The sequence below is a fragment of the Taudactylus pleione genome, unplaced genomic scaffold (genome assembly GCF_031769625.1).
Source record: "Taudactylus pleione unplaced genomic scaffold, aTauple2 ptg001086l, whole genome shotgun sequence".
Taxonomy (NCBI): Eukaryota; Metazoa; Chordata; class Amphibia; order Anura; family Myobatrachidae; genus Taudactylus; species Taudactylus pleione.
The window spans coordinates 2,204,895-2,222,048 of NW_028285487.1; the positions used below are offsets into that span (position 1 = coordinate 2,204,895).

At 43.2% G+C, this 17,154-nt stretch overlaps 1 protein-coding gene across 7 annotated transcripts in view; it reads left to right on the plus strand.

Moving 5' to 3' along the window:
* Nucleotides 1-17,154, plus strand: part of SYNJ1 (synaptojanin 1) — a 106,014-nt gene that overhangs the window by 20,582 nt on the left and 68,278 nt on the right. For all 7 annotated transcript variants that reach the window (XM_088461687.1, XM_088461691.1, XM_088461692.1 and 4 more), the window contains exons 3-11: nt 2,244-2,330; nt 3,037-3,304; nt 5,002-5,227; nt 5,533-5,616; nt 8,126-8,187; nt 8,278-8,374; nt 10,206-10,378; nt 13,611-13,692; nt 16,472-16,624. In XM_088461687.1, coding sequence (XP_088317813.1) covers nt 2,244-2,330; nt 3,037-3,304; nt 5,002-5,227; nt 5,533-5,616; nt 8,126-8,187; nt 8,278-8,374; nt 10,206-10,378; nt 13,611-13,692; nt 16,472-16,624 — 1,232 coding nt within the window. The remainder of the gene's footprint in view (nt 1-2,243; nt 2,331-3,036; nt 3,305-5,001; nt 5,228-5,532; nt 5,617-8,125; nt 8,188-8,277; nt 8,375-10,205; nt 10,379-13,610; nt 13,693-16,471; nt 16,625-17,154) is intronic.

Consider the following 17,154-nt stretch of genomic DNA (forward strand, 5'->3'; position numbering starts at 1 on the left):
TAGTGCTCCTTTTATAAGCCTCTCCTACAGAATTGGCATTGGACTAGTAGTCAGATGCTAATAGGTGAGTGTATACCCTTTTTGTCCCAGTAATTTTGCAGTACTGTGAATGAGCATTCAACGTACAGATACATTACTGGATCTATACAGACACTCTGTGTCCAGGAAGTTAAAACTTAAAATGATTCCTGCAGGCACTATGAGGAGCACTGAAGAAGCAAGGGGCATTGTGGGAAAATATTGGGATCATGTTATTCATGTTTTTGCTTCATTTGGATTTTTTTATAATGTAGCAACAAAAACAGAAATATTTACAATAGAACAAGAAAGAAACACAAAACAAGACATTTGTATGTATTCTATATAACCAAAAGGGCTGTAGAATAAGTAACCGTAATCCAAAGGGGAGGTAGTCTGCATGTCAGCGTGCGGGATGCCGACTGTCAAAATACTGGCACCGGAATCCCAAGAGTGTCTGGATCCCGGCTCCAGTATCCCGACCGCCAGCAACCCGAAGGTAAGTATCAGGGGTCAGGGGGAGGGTTAGGGTTACACACTAGGGGGAGGGTTAGGTTTAGGATGCGGGGAGGGATAGTTAGGGTACTTGCCTAATAATGTTGGCATTCTGACTGTCGGAATGCCATTGACGGTATGCTAACCGGAGGCATCCCGACTGCTGGGATCCCATACCCAACCCATCCAAAGGAGAGTAAAATGAAACAAAGTATCCAAGGAAAATCACAGAAAAGAGAAAACAAATGCAGATAATAAACAAGATCAACAGGGGAACATAAATGGGAGTAATGGCCTGTGAGCCCAATCAAGTACCAGGAATTGTAGAGAAGATGCAAATAATGGTGCATACACACGGTCAGATTTTTCTTCAGATCTGAATGATAACGATTTTAAAAATCGTTCAGTCGTTCATATCTGGAAAATCTGACGTGTGCAACGATGAACGATGCGCGTTCCCGTTTGTCAGATAACGATATCTGACATCTGATGTGTCTGCAGTCAGTTTTGGACGATTTCCATTCATTTTAATAGTCAAAAATCGTTCATTCGTTTACAAATCGTTCATCTGACATCTGTCCGTGTGTATGCACCTTAATATGTGGAGTGTAGAGAGTAAGAAAGAGCAAAGGACGTTTAATAAAATGCTCCAGGAAGTAGGAAAGGAAGCTGGGAGGGGAGACAGGATAGGTGTATGGGGATAAGTGACCTGTAGGGAGGCAATGGTACTGTGGTAACTCGCTCACGCAAGTCCTGGAAGAGTCACGTTGTGAAATGAGTCCCATGGCGACCAGACAACATATAACTTGTCCATTGTATTGTTTTGAAAACTGGTTGTATATTCCATCTTGGACACAAACCATATCCTATTTATAATTTCCTGGTGAACCGGAGGATCGAGCCATTTCCAGGTACAGGCTAGCTGACGCTCAATGGTCCTGGCAGACTAAAAGTGGGTACACACCTGACAGATATATCTATAGAGGATGGTCGTTCATATACACTGAACGGCCATCATCTATCCGGCAGCCGCGGTCCCGCTGAACGACGTAGTTCACAGACATATCGTCTGTACACACTGGCCGACGAGCAGCAGATATATTGACCGATCAATTTTTGGGCCAATATATCGGCCAGTGTGTACTCAGCATAAAGCTGGGTACACACGGACAGAAATATTGGCCGACCAATTGATCGGCCAATATATCTGCTGCACATTGGCCAGGGTGTACTCGCGATATGTCTGTGAACGATGCCCCCGCCCACCCGGTAAGCGGGATCCGCCCCCTCTTACACACTGAACACAGATGATGGTGGTTTAGTGCGTGTACGAACAACCATCATCTGCAGATCACTCGATCTGCAGATATATCGGTTTAGTGTGTACCCAGCATTAGGCACATAACAGCAGTGTAAGAGTGGAATCAAGAGCCGTCACAGAGGCAATAAGCGACTGGACCATATTCCAAACCTGGCAGAGTTTTTGGACACATCCAGTAAATGTGGGGAAAAAAAGTGCCTTTAAATGATCCCAATAGGTCACGTAGGTCATGTCCTTCAAATAACGGATCAAATACCCTCATCTGCATAGCCCCAGCAGTCCACATAACAGATCCCATACCTGTATTTTAATCAAATGTATTTAACTCTATCTCCATTGTAACTGTGTATTTTTACTGTAGGCCTTCGTGCAATTAATTCCACTTCACAGCCAGTCTTTACTTTTTCAGCCTCAGCAGAAAAGGAAGCTATAAAGAGCACATTCAGCAAAGTAATGGATGCCTACGGCCTTCTGGGCGTTCTGCGGCTAAATCTTGGTAAGACCGATGCTTGAAAAGATTTCTAAATGGGGGAATAGTGAGCAACATTTATTTTATTTTTATTTTTTATTTTTTTTGCCTCTACCCTTAAAACAAAGTATACACCCTGGGCCTAATTCATTACGGATCGCAACTGCGATTACGCACGCAGACGGGCAATTGTTGCGTCGTGTATGCATCTATGTGCGCGTATGTCTCACTGCGATCGCAGACACACTACACAGTTGTGATCCGTAATGAATCGGGCCCTCTGCACACACTGCACCAACTGAGTATACCCTCTACGCACGCCGCAGTGTCGACTTGTGGCATACTGTCCATGTCGACATTCTGAATGTCAACTTTTTTTTTTTTTTTTATCCCACACCTGCTACATGGCAAAGAATGTAAATGTTACCACTATTTTAACTCATGCGGAAGATAATGTTTTGACTCCTTCATATCTAGATAAAGGAAAATGTTAGAATGGGGACACATCACTTTACATTTAGCATTGTATCTACAGCAGCACGATAGGTGGGCTTGCTTTTAAGGGGGACTTCAGCATAGCCCATGGCCAGTAATACATCTGCTCATGTCCATCACTACTACTAGCTAAGCGGCTGGGTTTTTGTAGACCGTTGTGGTGTTTTACACAACGTGCCTTAGGTTGTATTGTAATACAGCACTGGGTGAAATGGTTGTACTCCGTCATCCTCTGTAGGGGACACAATGTCACATTATCTGGTGTTGGTAACCGGATGTATGTCGGTGGGAAAGATTCAGGACTCTGAGGTTTTCCGTGTGACCTCCACCGAGTTTATCTCATTGAGAACGGATCCGACGGATGAAGATCGTATGTCTGAAGTCCGCAAGGTTCTAAACTCTGGCAGCTTCTACTTTGCGTGGTCTTCTAGCGGGATAAGCCTGGACCTCAGCCTCAACGCTCACCGCAGTACTCAGGAGCAAAGAACAGACAACCGCTTCTTCTGGTATGTCCACCGGGGTTTTCACTTTTATGCTTCCTCCAAATGGTTAAAAGAAATTAACAAAGCACGTTGCTCCTAATGGGAAAGGATCATTGCACAGATATGCGTGATTTAAAGTTGTATGCATAAGTTTGGGACCCACTAGTCATATTACGTGTATTGCTGTAGCTGAGTGAAAAGAAGTTAACACTAGCTTTGCAGGGAACATAGTTAATATTACCTAATTCTATCCATTTGCTGTTTAGTATTTATATTTGTTGGATTACCAGATTAGCCATATAAATCCTGATACACAAGAATTATATACAGTGTATGGTAGAAATTACATGATAACGATTTGTACTGCCTATCTGAGGCATCTGTGACATTACTGAGGTGCTACCAGCCTTGAATGAAGCAATATTCATGACGTAAAATAAGCCTGCCCTAAATTCACGAGGTTCTGTTTCATAGTGTACTGATAAAATCCGTTCCTGTGTTCACTAGTTCAGCCCACTGTACTGTATAGGTAACAGGTGACATTCTACACGCTAGTAAGCAAAATCATATTGTGCGTCTGTTTTTTATACTTCCTTTTGGGGATTATTAATTGCAGCTCTTAGTATACTGATGTCTGAGCAAACAAAAGCAAAATATAAAATAAATCCTCCAGAAAGCATTAGTACGAACTGATCATTTAACCCAAAATTGAAAAGTTAGTTTTTTGAATAGAATATCCAAAGTAAAACCTATTCTAAAATAATATTTATCTGGAGTCTGTTGTTTATGCAACCCAGTGGTCCTATGGACAGCTTGCCTGCATTAATGCTTAGCTCAGCCCTGTCCACAATATGCCGTTGGTGGGCAGATGCCTATCTACAACAAGTCGCAAACTCTCCTGGCACTTGCCGATTCAATGGACAGGTTGCTTTCGGTTAACTGAGCTGCCAGCAGACAGGCTAAGTAGTGGTGTTCGCACACATGCCATTAGAGGACTTGCTGGAGTGCGTGAACACCGGACAGCTTTATAGGTAGTGTCAGTGAAATAAACTGAATTTCCATAGTGCACATTGGGCAAGGCAGATGGTGATCCTGGTATTATACATAATCTGCATTGGGTTACCTGCAGTTGTGAATGATTGACTGGAGAATTCCCGGTTGTCACTGTTTCTTGTAAGAAGCTTGTTAGAGCGTGTCCTATATATAAATATTTGATACCGTGTGAATATCCGTTGACCTTTTTGCTTGCTTTGCCACTTGCTGGGAATTCTCGTCATTGTACTAATTATTGACTTCAGCTTTGCTGCCTGTTTGTTGGTGGTGTTGCCTGTTTTACACAACTATTACCTTAATCCCTATAGTCCCCAATGTAGCCAGTCAACCACTAACCTCCTCTGAGTACCTGGTAGCCTACCAGAAAGAACTGTGCATCCCAAAGTTTCGGGTCTACCAGACATTGTGTATCTATAACAAAGTCCATGCATTCCGTTTAGATTGTTAGCTCTGTTGGTGGCCCTCTCTGTTCCTATCATTAGCTCTATAGTGCTGTAAAATATATTGGTGATAAATAAAAATGAAGCATTAAATATAAACAAAAATCCCGCTTTCTTAACTCATCGAGTGGAGATAAGACTTGCCCAGTGGCTATTCCTGTAGTGGAGAATGTATAGTCTGCAGGAAGCTGTATAATTATTACCAACTTTTGTTCTTCTTCTCCCCAGGAACCAGGCTCTGCACTTACACCTCAAGCATTACGGAGTGAACTGCGACGACTGGCTGCTGCGCCTTATGTGTGGGGGCGTAGAGATCAGGACTATTTATGCGGCTCACAAGCAGGCTAAGGCTTGCATCATCTCCCGGCTGAGCTGCGAGCGAGCTGGGACCAGGTTCAATGTGCGTGGTACCAATGATAACGGGCAAGTCGCGAACTTTGTGGAAACGGAGCAGGTGAGATGATTCGCTGTGGGTTTCTGGTTAAGGTTGAACAATTGAATCGTTAGTATCGGCTTACACGCAGGATTATTGGGCCGGTTTTGCTAGCGTTACCCAGTGATGATCATCTTTAGACCTATCCAGGCAACAAGTAGTGAAGCTCTGTGTTGACTGTGTATAAATAGAAAATGACTTTGTACATCATGTCCATCGTCTTTCTGATTGACCGACTGCGATGCTCTCTGTGTAATCTCTCAGCGGAAATGTCTTTTACAGTGTTGTTTTCCAGCTGTCTGATACGTGTTCTAATGATCCTGCAGGTGATTTACCTTGATGACTGCGTGTCTTCCTTTATACAAATACGGGGATCAGTCCCACTCTTCTGGGAGCAGCCTGGCTTGCAGGTAAGTTATCATTCATGGAAATAAGAAGACCTCTGTCTGCCTTCAGCTCATCATTACATGACCTAGGCCGCCAAAGGCAAAAGCTAGGGCAGAGAAAACTAAAGTGCTTTTTAGGATACACTAATCAATAAATTATAGGTTGGCCCAATTATAATCGCCACTTTGTGACTTTCAAAAATATGTATGTAAAGTTCTCCCTGTTTTGGCAGAACTAATAATAAGCTGCATTTTGCTATGCAGCGTAGTGCTAGCTATTGTCATTCCAGGCTCCGGGAGACTGCTTCAGCTTTAAACACACATGTTGACAGGAGGTGTGCTGTGCACAGAAAACCAGGTCTCCCCCCCCCCCCCCCCCCCCCCTATAATCACAGCTTTATCCCAAATACATTAATGATAATCAACTGAAGTATTTAACTATAATACTCGTGCCTATATGTAATGTAACCTACTTGGGGATCACTGAGCCTTCTCTGTAAATTAGGCTTAGCATTGAGCAGGGCCGTAGCTAGGGTAGTGTGGCCGGTGCCATGGCACAGGGCACCACAGGTCAGGGGGCGCTGTTTGGGCCTGTCATATTTCTGTTTATTATCATTCTTGCTTGTAGCTTCCTCTTATTTCATCCCCAGCATCTCCTGGTCTCTCCTATCTCTTCCCTGGCCCTTCCCCATGAAGTCATGGCCTTTTTTTGGTGCATTATGAGGGGAATTCAGTTAGAGACGAAAAGCCAAATTCGTCTGTTTTTTTGTGAAAAGTTTGCCTAAAAAAAAATTCGCCAAATTCAATTTCAGCACAATTTCGCCTAAGTGGAAACAATTCTCCAAAAAAGATTCTTCTATCAATAGCAGGTGAAAAGAAATGCAAAATCTTTATTTTGGGGTGTAAACGTGGGGAAACAACTCAGACCCCTTGGGACAGCCCCCCAAAGGACAAATCTGCAAAAAAACTAAGAACACCCCAAAAAAGATGTCATTTTTGGGGTGAAAATGTAAAAAGTGGGGGGATAAACATAAAAGTAGCGAAATAGACTTCTTGGGGGTGCCCAAGTATGGGTCAGGTGTTTTTGGGATAGCAGGTGGATTTTTCAAGTTTTTTAAAAGTTCACTTTAGAGATCTAAAAACATGCTAGCACCCATTTTCAAGCACCCCAAATTTGACAGGACTACTTATTTTCACCAAAAAATACAGCTTTATGCCATTCTTCATCACTTTTACAAAGACGCTAATTGCAAGCAATTTACATACCTTAAGTACCCAAAATAGTGTTATTAGGGATATTAGTACACATCTATATTGATTCCCTGTGTTAGTGCATCTTTTTCTGGGGTACAGACTGATTTCCCCAATTCTTTCAGTACTTTTCGCCGATTTCCGTTTTCACCTATTTTGCAATTGAATTAGGTGAAAAGCGGGGACGAGCACGGAATAAATTCGCCTCTGAAACAGGCGAATGAAACGAACAGTCGGACAGGTGAAAACTTCGCCTCTAATTGAATATGGCTCTATGTCCCTTTCAAAAATGAGGGGGGCGCCAATGCTCTTTCTGGCACAGGGCACCAAAAAGTCTAGTTACGGCTCTGGCATTGAGATCCTCTGATTAATGTGGAGCTGGATGGCACCTGCCCATCATCTATATATGGCCATTCGATACACTTTTTATCTAAAGCTGGGTACATACTATATGATGTATCGTACAATATATAGTTCCAGCGCTCATTGGGACAACATATCGTACACATCGTATAGTATGTACGCCCGATCTGATGTTCCCGATGGTCGTTCATCGCCTCGCCCCATCTGCTGTCCTGCAAGGCAGATGGGATAATGCGAATAGTGACACTGTGCAGCATGTAACGATACATTGCGCTGTCATATGCCAGATTGTACAGCGCATGTGATGTATCTTTACATCGCTCGTCGCATTGCTGGGTCACCACCATCGTATGGTGTGTACGCAGCCTGAAATATACAGGTGTCTTATTATCCGGCTAAGCGATGACGGCTAGGTGTCGATGTGCAGCCAGTATGAGTGACAATGCAAGGAGCAGTACCGCGGTCATTGTCCCGGTCAGTAGTTTTATCATGTTTACCAACAGTACCGGGAATGCTAAAATACTTCCCCCATAACAGACTCGTACATTGGGTGCCAGCCAGATTAAACTTTGCCATGCCATAGAAGTTGGAGGGAAAAGAGAGCAGACTTATAAAACAAGTAGGAGAGCTCAGACATAATATTATATATTTTATTAAATAAATACAATTTTTTTTAAGTATTTTCACTTTAAAAATGTACAAATAAATACTTGCCACGTAGATTATTTGATGTTTTTGCTCCTCAGTAGCTACACTTCTAGGAACGTGGTATGTACTTACATGGGGCTTTTATTACCATCTCTCTTATGGCACAAAGTCAGGGCAGGGAGATTTAATCTTTCAATATAATAATGGAAGCGGCTTACCTACTAAGAGGGGTTTTCCATCACCTGTAACTTTTATTTTACTCTACGTTTAGGTTGGCTCTCACCGTGTCAGGATGTCAAGAGGATTTGAAGCCAACGCACCAGCGTTTGACAGGTAGCGCTCCGGAACTTCCCAATGTATTGATTTCTGTTCCAGATTATGCATCATCGTACCCTGTTTGAGCACCTTTATTTCTGATTATAGGCATTTCCAGACACTCAAGAGACTTTACGGCAGACAAGTGGTTGTAAATCTTCTTGGGTCTAAGGAAGGGGAGACCATGCTCAGCAAAGCCTTTCAGGTGAGCGGCGTAATGTAAAGGCAGGGATATGAGTAGGGCTCTTGTGCCATGTGATGATATTGCAGCGCTTCTGGAAGTCCCAGAGTTACTGACCCTACATGTACATTCATTTATATATTAGCGGAACCTTTAGAGGACCTTCATTTGTCAGCTCTACATCCTCTCCAGTGTTTATACACACAGCTCTCTAGTAATACAATTGTGCTTATCACAAGTCAAAAAGAGTAGTCCTCCTTCCTGATCAGTTACATACCAGGCTGAAGAGTACAGAAACAGGCTGGTTCTAAAAAGCAATGTATTTAGTAAATGTTGCAGAGGGGTGGCACAAGCTAATAAATTTAAAATGATCTGGAGGGGGAGGGGGAATATCTTTAACATCATTTAGCCAGTTAAAAGGTTACTGAAACACAGGTGTATGCGGAGCGCTGGTTTAAATAACCACACAAATTACAATAAATGTATTATATATAATATGATTGCATATATCAAACCGTGAACTAAAAACATCTAATATAAAGAAAGATGATACAGTCCAGTGCTATAATCTGTTCAAGCTCCATAGTTGATAGTTCCCCAGATTCCTTTCTTAAAGGGATAACTTCAAATAGGTGCCAAATATGGATTGATGAGTAATCTCCCGTTAACTCAATGCTCGTTTTTAATAAATGCACACATGAGCATGAGGGTGCCCAAATGACAGTCATATTTTTTAGTAAACTTCAGAATATTAGACTTATCCACTCATTATGCCGTATTTGGGGACCTAAATATGCAATGTGGAATGGGTGATTAATATTATGTACTCACTGATGGAGGTGTCACACAGGCGCGCTCTCGACTGCTCTTCATCGGGAGTGCAAGTAAGTTCTGGATCCGCTGTGCAGTCCGGTAGAGCCACTAATAGACACAGTCAGCAACAGTGCAGACAAATTCTGGATCCTTCTGAGGAAACCGGGGTTGCTTTTCCCGGAGAAACGCGTCAAGGATATAGAATCTGATCAGCTCAAGCCTTCCAGATTACCCCGCTCACAGAGGCACCTGACATCTTCATTTCATTTAACCAGGATGGATGTAGCCCAACACTGAATATTGCTCAGTGCCAGACCACTCAATACGGCAGTGGCCCCGACCCTATCCTCCTAGTCACTGGGTCCACAGCGGCTTTACCGGACCACATAGAGGATCCGGAATTTGTCTGCCATCTTGCTGACTGTGTCTATTAGTGGCAGGTAGCAGATCCTGCTGTGGGAGCTGCTAGTTTATAACCGAATATAATAACTGATTGGGGAGCGCACCCATACACATTTTTCAAGGTTACATACAAGGTTACTGTATGCTTTTTTTTTTTTTTTTTTTTTTCCAGTTTGAAAAGTTTATTTAAACAAAAAATACAGGTGGCTAGTCCCGCACATACAGCAGCTCAGGGTCCAGACCCCTGCTAGAATTCAAAAATTACTGTAAAGCGGAACACTGGCTTTTTTTCAGATGTAAATGCAGCCATAGAAATGCCTTCTCGCGGCATTGTAAAATAGTGCTGTTCTGTAAATGTGCTGTTCCCTGACATCTTGTTGTGCGGGACTGGCCAAAAAAGGAACGTTTGCTGAAAATAATTAATATTATTACTGTATATATACAATTGAACTCTGCTGCATACACACCATATCGCTCGTCGGACCTGCATGCGGGAGCGTGCGTCATCGGCGACATAGCAGACACACACTGGCCGATGTGAACGATATTTCAGCCGGATCGGGCGACGTATTGTTTAGTGTGTAGCCAGCCTTGCAGTAGGGGTTTGCATGTTACATAAGAGATGTTTGGTCTATTTCAGAGCCACCTGAAAGCATCGGAGCATGTGTCCGACGTCCTGATGGTGAATTTTGACTACCATCAGTTGGTTCGAGGTGGCAAAGCTGAGAAACTCCTCACTGTGCTTAAGCCCAAAGTTGCCAGCTTCCTGGAGGAGTGCGGCTTCTTCTACATGGACAAAGATGGCGTTCACAGGTCTGACCACTTCTTCATCTCTCTATAGAGACGCAAACGTTAGATATAAATACACCCTGATCTGCACAAGCAGCACTAGTCTGATCCTTTCTGCTTGGAAGCTACACTTTATTATTTCAAAATACAACTCGACAAGTAAATATGTTAAGTTAAATAATAAAGTATAGATATTACGAACCATAATAGCAATATGGTGCACAAATATATACCAATGAAACGAGCAGCAGATAAATAGTGACATTATTTAAAGATGATTTTTTTTTTTATAGCATAAATTAGGGGGCACGTCTATGTTTTTAAAATGTCAGCAAAACATTGGTCGGACATTGCCCCATAATCGACCACATTGGCAATTGCCTTTATACCGTCTGTATTTGGACGCAGAGACAATATAAATTTTCCTCCTGAAACGTTCTTCTGCTGCTCCGTTCTGTCAGTCCCTACAATGGTTGTCTGTATATAATGAAATAAATAAGACTACACCAACATACCTGCTGCCTCCCCTCCTTCATACCCCCCAGTCAGCCCTCACTCCAAACTCTGCCCATTTGTGAGTGCTTGTCTCCTCCCCTCTCTTCTCCCCCCCCCCCCCCCCCCTTGTCTCCTACTTTCCCACCTTCCTTCGCTGCCTTTTGTAATTGCACCCCCTGGTTTTACCTCCTAAATATTTATTTTCTTAAATTTCATTTTTTACTTGTTTTATCCTGTTACATTTTGCTATAGTTTAGGTAATAATGTTAATATGTGTACATGTATAATAGGGTACAGTGTGTGTGTGTCTATGTATATATATATATTATGTTTACCCTTTAACTTTTGTTATTATACACAATTTGTATTATTGTTGTGTGTGGTGCCGCAGAAATTTATGGAAAATACATGCTAATAATAATAACATACTATACATCCAGATATCTTCTCAGAACTGCGGACCTCATTCAGAGCCGCTCGCAAAATATGAGGACGGCCGCTTCCTTTTTAAAATCTGGCCGCTTGCTAAGCTGTGGGTGACTACCCACAGCTTTAGCGAGTGACCAGGTGATGGTCGCGATCGGGGCTTGCGACGAGACCCTTGGGGTCGGGTCTCGTCTCCCGCAAGCCCCAGGTAGCTTCCTGCTCTAACAGAGCAGGAAGCTCCCTACTGACATCACTGGTGATGTCAGCAGGGCCGCCTACAAACGGCAGGCATTCCTTCAGGAACGCCTCCGTTTGTTCGGCCATCCACCCTACAAAACGGGGCGAGCTGTCGATCAACATCGACAGCCGCCCCTTTTGTAGCGAGCCCCGGAGCGAGTGAATTTCTCACTCGTTCCGGAGCTACACACGCACACTGCGGCCGCTGCGCGTGTGCAGGGCCTCACCATCGACCCGCTTGCAAGCGGGTCTGAATGAGGTCCTGTGTCTTTCATACACAGTCTGCAACACTCACATACCTGCTCCAAACACATACACTCTACAACATTCATACAGCTGCTCCGGGTTGGGTATGAAATCCCGGCAACTCTTCAGCCGCCTGGTGAAATGCCGATCCCGAAAGCCCGAAATACCAGAATCCTGACGGGGCAGGTAAGTATACTAACCCTACCCTACCGTAAAGCTTAAAACTCCTGGTGTGGTGCCTAACCCTTAGTCCCTCTCGAGGGTGCCTAACCCAAACCCACCCCGGTGGGTGCCTAACCCTAAGTCCCCCCAGGAGTGCCTAAACCTAACCCTCCCCCCCTCGTGGCTAACAGCTAACCCTCCCCGCTTACCTTCGTACAGGAAGCCATCTGTCTGTATTCCGTCGCTGGGCTAAAGATGGGCGTTGGTATTTAGGTGCCTATCTTTAGTACTAAGGGCCGTATTCAATTTGAGCGGACCCGCAATATTTGTTAGCCTCCCCGGACTTTCCGCCTACTTCGCCTGTTTTGCAGGAGGGAAAGTATTGCGTGCGTGTCCGCGTATCACCGTATTCAATTTGAAAGTACGCGAAAACGGGACCCGGCGAAACTTAAACAAGCAGAAAGTCATGTCAGATTTGGGGAAATCAGCTTGACAAAAGATGCTCTAACATGGGGGTTCCCTATGGTACCCCCCGATTTGGCTCGCTGAAGGTATTTGTTGTTTTTAAATGGGCTCAATAGCTGCTAAATAGCGTTTTTCTATAAGTGATGCAGAATAGTACTCAGGAGTTTTTTTCCCTGAAAATAACTTATCCCAGCAAATTTGGGGTACTTGAAAATGGGGGACAGCATATTTAAAAGTTGCTAAAGTCAAGTTTAAAAAATCGTGAAAAATCCACCTGCCGCAAGCTCCTGCAATGAAAAAAACACCTGGGGCATACTTGGGGACCCCCCCAGAGTCAAGTTCACTAGTTTTTAACTTTGTCCCCCAACATTTTTTTTTTTTTCACCCCCAAATTCAAAAAGATTTTTTGGGTTGTTAAGTGTGTTTAAAATTTTTTTTTACACAGTTTACCTTTGGGGGACTGTCTGAAGGCTGCAGGGGGGTTCCCGCACGTTGCACCCCAAAACCCCAATTCTGCACCTTTTTTCACCTGCTATTCATAGGTGAAACTCTTCCGCTAATTACATTGCATTGACTTTCTGCCTAGGAGAAAAGTCTTCCAAATTGAATACGGAGTAAAATCAAAACAGGCGAATATAACGTCATCCGCGAAAAGTTTCCGCCAAAACCACGCAAAAACGGCTTTTCGCTCCAAATTGAATACGGGCTTAAGTCAGGATTTCAACGCCTGGATTCTGTCAGGCGACTTACTTCCCGTGTGTCGGTATTCTAACTACATCCCAGCTGCCCCCAACATTCACCCAACAAGACTTTCTTCTGGCCCCTAAACCTTCAAGCACCCCATTAACCTCCATAAGCTGTGATATCCAATTAACCCCCTGAAACACCGGTCACACAAAACTGTGTTCTCTATTATACCCAAAGACCAACACTGCTGTGTGACTGGATCATATAGCTGCACAAAGCATTTCCCCCACTGTAATCTGATTGAATATTAACAGACAGAGGTAAATGGTCCAGTCTAATTTTCTTCACTATTGTTTGTTCTCAATTGTAAGTTGCTATGGAATTTCTGTGTGTGTAATATATATCATTATGTTGTAAAGCCGTCTGCTGTGTAGTAATATGGTCTATAGGGACCACTGTATGTCTAGCTGTCCACGTTAAAGCACTGGTCAGGAGACAGATTGCAGAGATAAGAATATTTTTTTCTTTGTATCTTTAGAACGCAAAGTGGCAGCATAAGGACCAACTGCTTGGACTGTCTGGACAGGACCAACAGCGTCCAGGCTTTCTTTGGGCTAGAGGTGAGATCAATGTCACAATTTCACTCACAAGAATTACACACCTGGATCGGCTGCCTTCTGCCCCTTCCGGGTGCTTAGGTCCCCAAAGTCAGACCTGCAGAGCTGAGAATTATTGCTGGTTTAATAAAAAATAATTCTAGACAAAGAAGTACACATTGTGGCTGGGCATTGGATACAGAGGTGTCACCTCGTCAGCTGGCACATTGTCCTAGGCTCCGCTAATGTCCGTTCGGCTATGTACAAACTGGCCTGAGAAATGGGAATTTCAACATAATGTAAATATGCATATAACCTACATGTCCTGTTTATGTGCATGTATTGATATGCATTTAGATGTGTTTACTAGCGCAATCGATTCTGGATTTCTTCTTTTTTTTTTTTTTTTTTTTAATGCATATTCGAGAAATCCGAAAGTGTGTTTTGTATTCTGTTTTCATTCAGCCTAATGCTGGGTACACCCTGCGATATGTCGGTCGTACTGTCCGCGAAGGACATATAGCATAGTGAACCTGTCCGGGTGTACAGACGATATGTCTGTAAACGACGTCGATTACAGATATATCCGGTCGGCCCTGCAGCACAGCCGATGCCAGTATATCTTGCAGATATATGGGTACATCTGTCGGTGTGTACAGGTGACTCACCGGCCAGGCTTACAATGGCCACAGGAACCACCGAAACTGACCTCCTAACTGGGTGTGCAAATTTAAATGCCCGCCCAGTTGTGAGGTCTAGCCAGACATGAGCAGCCGATTGGTAAGTGTGTTTATAGCTTACTAAATCGGCCGTTCGTACAGCGGGATGACTGCTGGGTCGGCCAAATGTGTACCCAGCTTAAGTCTTCTTAATGGCATCTCAGCATTTACTATCAGAGGCAATAAAAAGATTTAAATGTATATAAATTAATGCAGTGCAGCATAACACATGTTTAACCACGGAAACCGAAGTATGTATAGTTTCATTTATTTCCATTTGCATTGTCACACCTATTTGCATGCTTTTATTTATTGAGTAGACACATCTTAAATGCTAAATGTAGTGGCTACTTAGCTCTAGGAAAGAGTTGGGTTTTCCTGGAGGGTTAATATTGGATAATCTAATTACATGACAGTAGGGAATTAAAGCTAATGGGGCTGAATTTATATGCATATACGATAAGTAAAGGAAGTGCTTAATTGAATGAGCTTTACCAATTGAATATACATTAGACTGAGCAGTATTTAATGGTCGTCTTGCAGCCAGGGCGCTTGTCCAGCTGGTTCCTCATCCGCAGGCTGTGCTGTGTCATTATTATAATGTATAGCTTGTGGTTAGTGTTATTTACAAAGCACTTTCTTTTAAATGAAAAGGCAGCATTATTGTTTGCAAAGTAACCATAGAAACAAAACTAAGCTCCTTTAGTATTCTAAGATGTGGTAAAAGCTGCAGTGTAAATATGGACTGTGTTCTGCACTCGTAACCCAGCCCTGGTGAAAGTGTCACATTATACATTTGCTCGTTTTGGTTTTTATGTCTTGTTTGTTTTGTTTTTTACTGATGATCATATGTATATACTATATTATTTATTTATTTTTTTCTCCATGAGTTTATGATAGTAAATGATGGAGACAACAGGGAGGATTTACTAAGCGCCAATCATCAGCGGCTTTTAATGGTAATTTTAAAAAAGGATTAAATGCTAAACCAGGCTAGTTTAGTAGTTATTCCTATTGCTGTTTAAAAAACGGCCTACAATGACCGGCGGTTTTAGGGACCCACTCCTTAGTAAATTTACTCCAAAAGCAACCAACAGTTTTTGTATTCCTTCCAGTGTTTGGGAAAATGCTATTGTGGACAGACCTCACATTCCCTGTAAAGAGCGTAGATTTCCACTATCACAGCATTTTCTCTAGAGAGCGTAGATCTCCACCTTCACAGTGTTTTCCCTATAGAGAGCATATATTTCCACCTTCACGATGTTTTCCCTATAGAGAGCGTAGATTTCCGCCTTCATGGTTTTATCCCTATAGAGAGCGTAGATTTCCGCCTTCAGTGTTTTCCCTATAGAGAGCGTAGATTTCCACCTTCAGTGTTTTCCCTATAGAGAGCGTAGATTTCCGCCTTCAGTGTTTTCCCTATAGAGAGCGTAGATTTCCGCCTTCAGTCTTTTCCCTGTAGAGAGAGCGTAGATTTCCGCCTTCAGTGTTTTCCCTATAGAGAGCGTAGATTTCCGCCTTCAGTGTTTTCCCTGTAGAGAGAGCGTAGATTTCCGCCTTCACTGTGTTTTCCCTATAGAGAGCGTAGATTTCCGCCTTCAGTGTTTTCCCTATAGAGAGTGTAGATTTCCACCTTCAGTGTTTTCCCTATAGAGAGCGTAGATTTCCACCTTCAGTGTTTTCCCTATAGAGAGCGTAGATTTCCGCCTTCAGTGTTTTCCCTATAGAGAGCGTAGATTTCCACCTTCAGTGTTTTCCCTATAGAGAGCGTAGATTTCCGCCTTCAGTGTTTTCCCTATAGAGAGCGTAGATTTCCGCCTTCAGTGTTTTCCCTATAGAGAGCGTAGATTTCCACCTTCTGTGTTTTCCCTATAGAGAGCGTAGATTTCCGCCTTCAGTCTTTTCCCTATAGAGAACGTAGATTTCCGCCTTCACAGTGTTTAAGCTGTGGCGACTTAGATTGTCGCTATATAAGTAAATGTTAATAAATAAATGGGTGTAAACAACCTTCATAATCATTTCCTAATCGGCTAGATAACTAGCACTCGGTTATTGAATGTGCACTCCCCTTTTTATACTTTCAGATGCTATTCAAGCAGCTTGAAGCCCTCGGCCTAGCAGAGAAGCAGCAGCTGGTCACCCGTTTCCAGGAAGTCTTCCGCTCCATGTGGTCCATTAATGGAGACTCCATCAGTAAAATATACGCCGGCACTGGAGCTTTGGAAGGAAAAGCTAAGGTGAGATTCAGACTGAGATGTTATGTTATATCACTGAAGAGTCCTCGCCCCTGCATCCCTTCCATTGCTGAATAGGTCTACAAACTGCACGATGCTAGGCTTGGATGCATATTGTGAAACGTCTTTCTGAGCAGCCAACTAAATAGGCATGCCTGTAGTATGTGATCTTTGCATGTATCATTGCTTGTCGTCTACCTACTGAGAGCCTGGAGAAATGGCGCTTTGTGAGGATGTCAGATGGAACCTGATTGGACAGAGCAATGGTCAGTCCTTTTCTTAGAGCATTCAGGTTGAGGGTTAAATACTAGTTTTACATGGAGGTCTCCTGTAAGTGTCTTGATGGTGTTACCCCCTTGCTATGTTTTTTTTATTTTTTTTATTTCTACTTCAGGGTCCATAGGGTATCCACAGGATACCTTGGGGGTATAGGTGTGACGTCAGTCATCGGGCACTATAGAGTTAAGCTTTCAGCCTCCCAGGATGCACTAGGGTCCCCCTCCTATACCCCGCCCCCGAGCCAAGGCACCTCA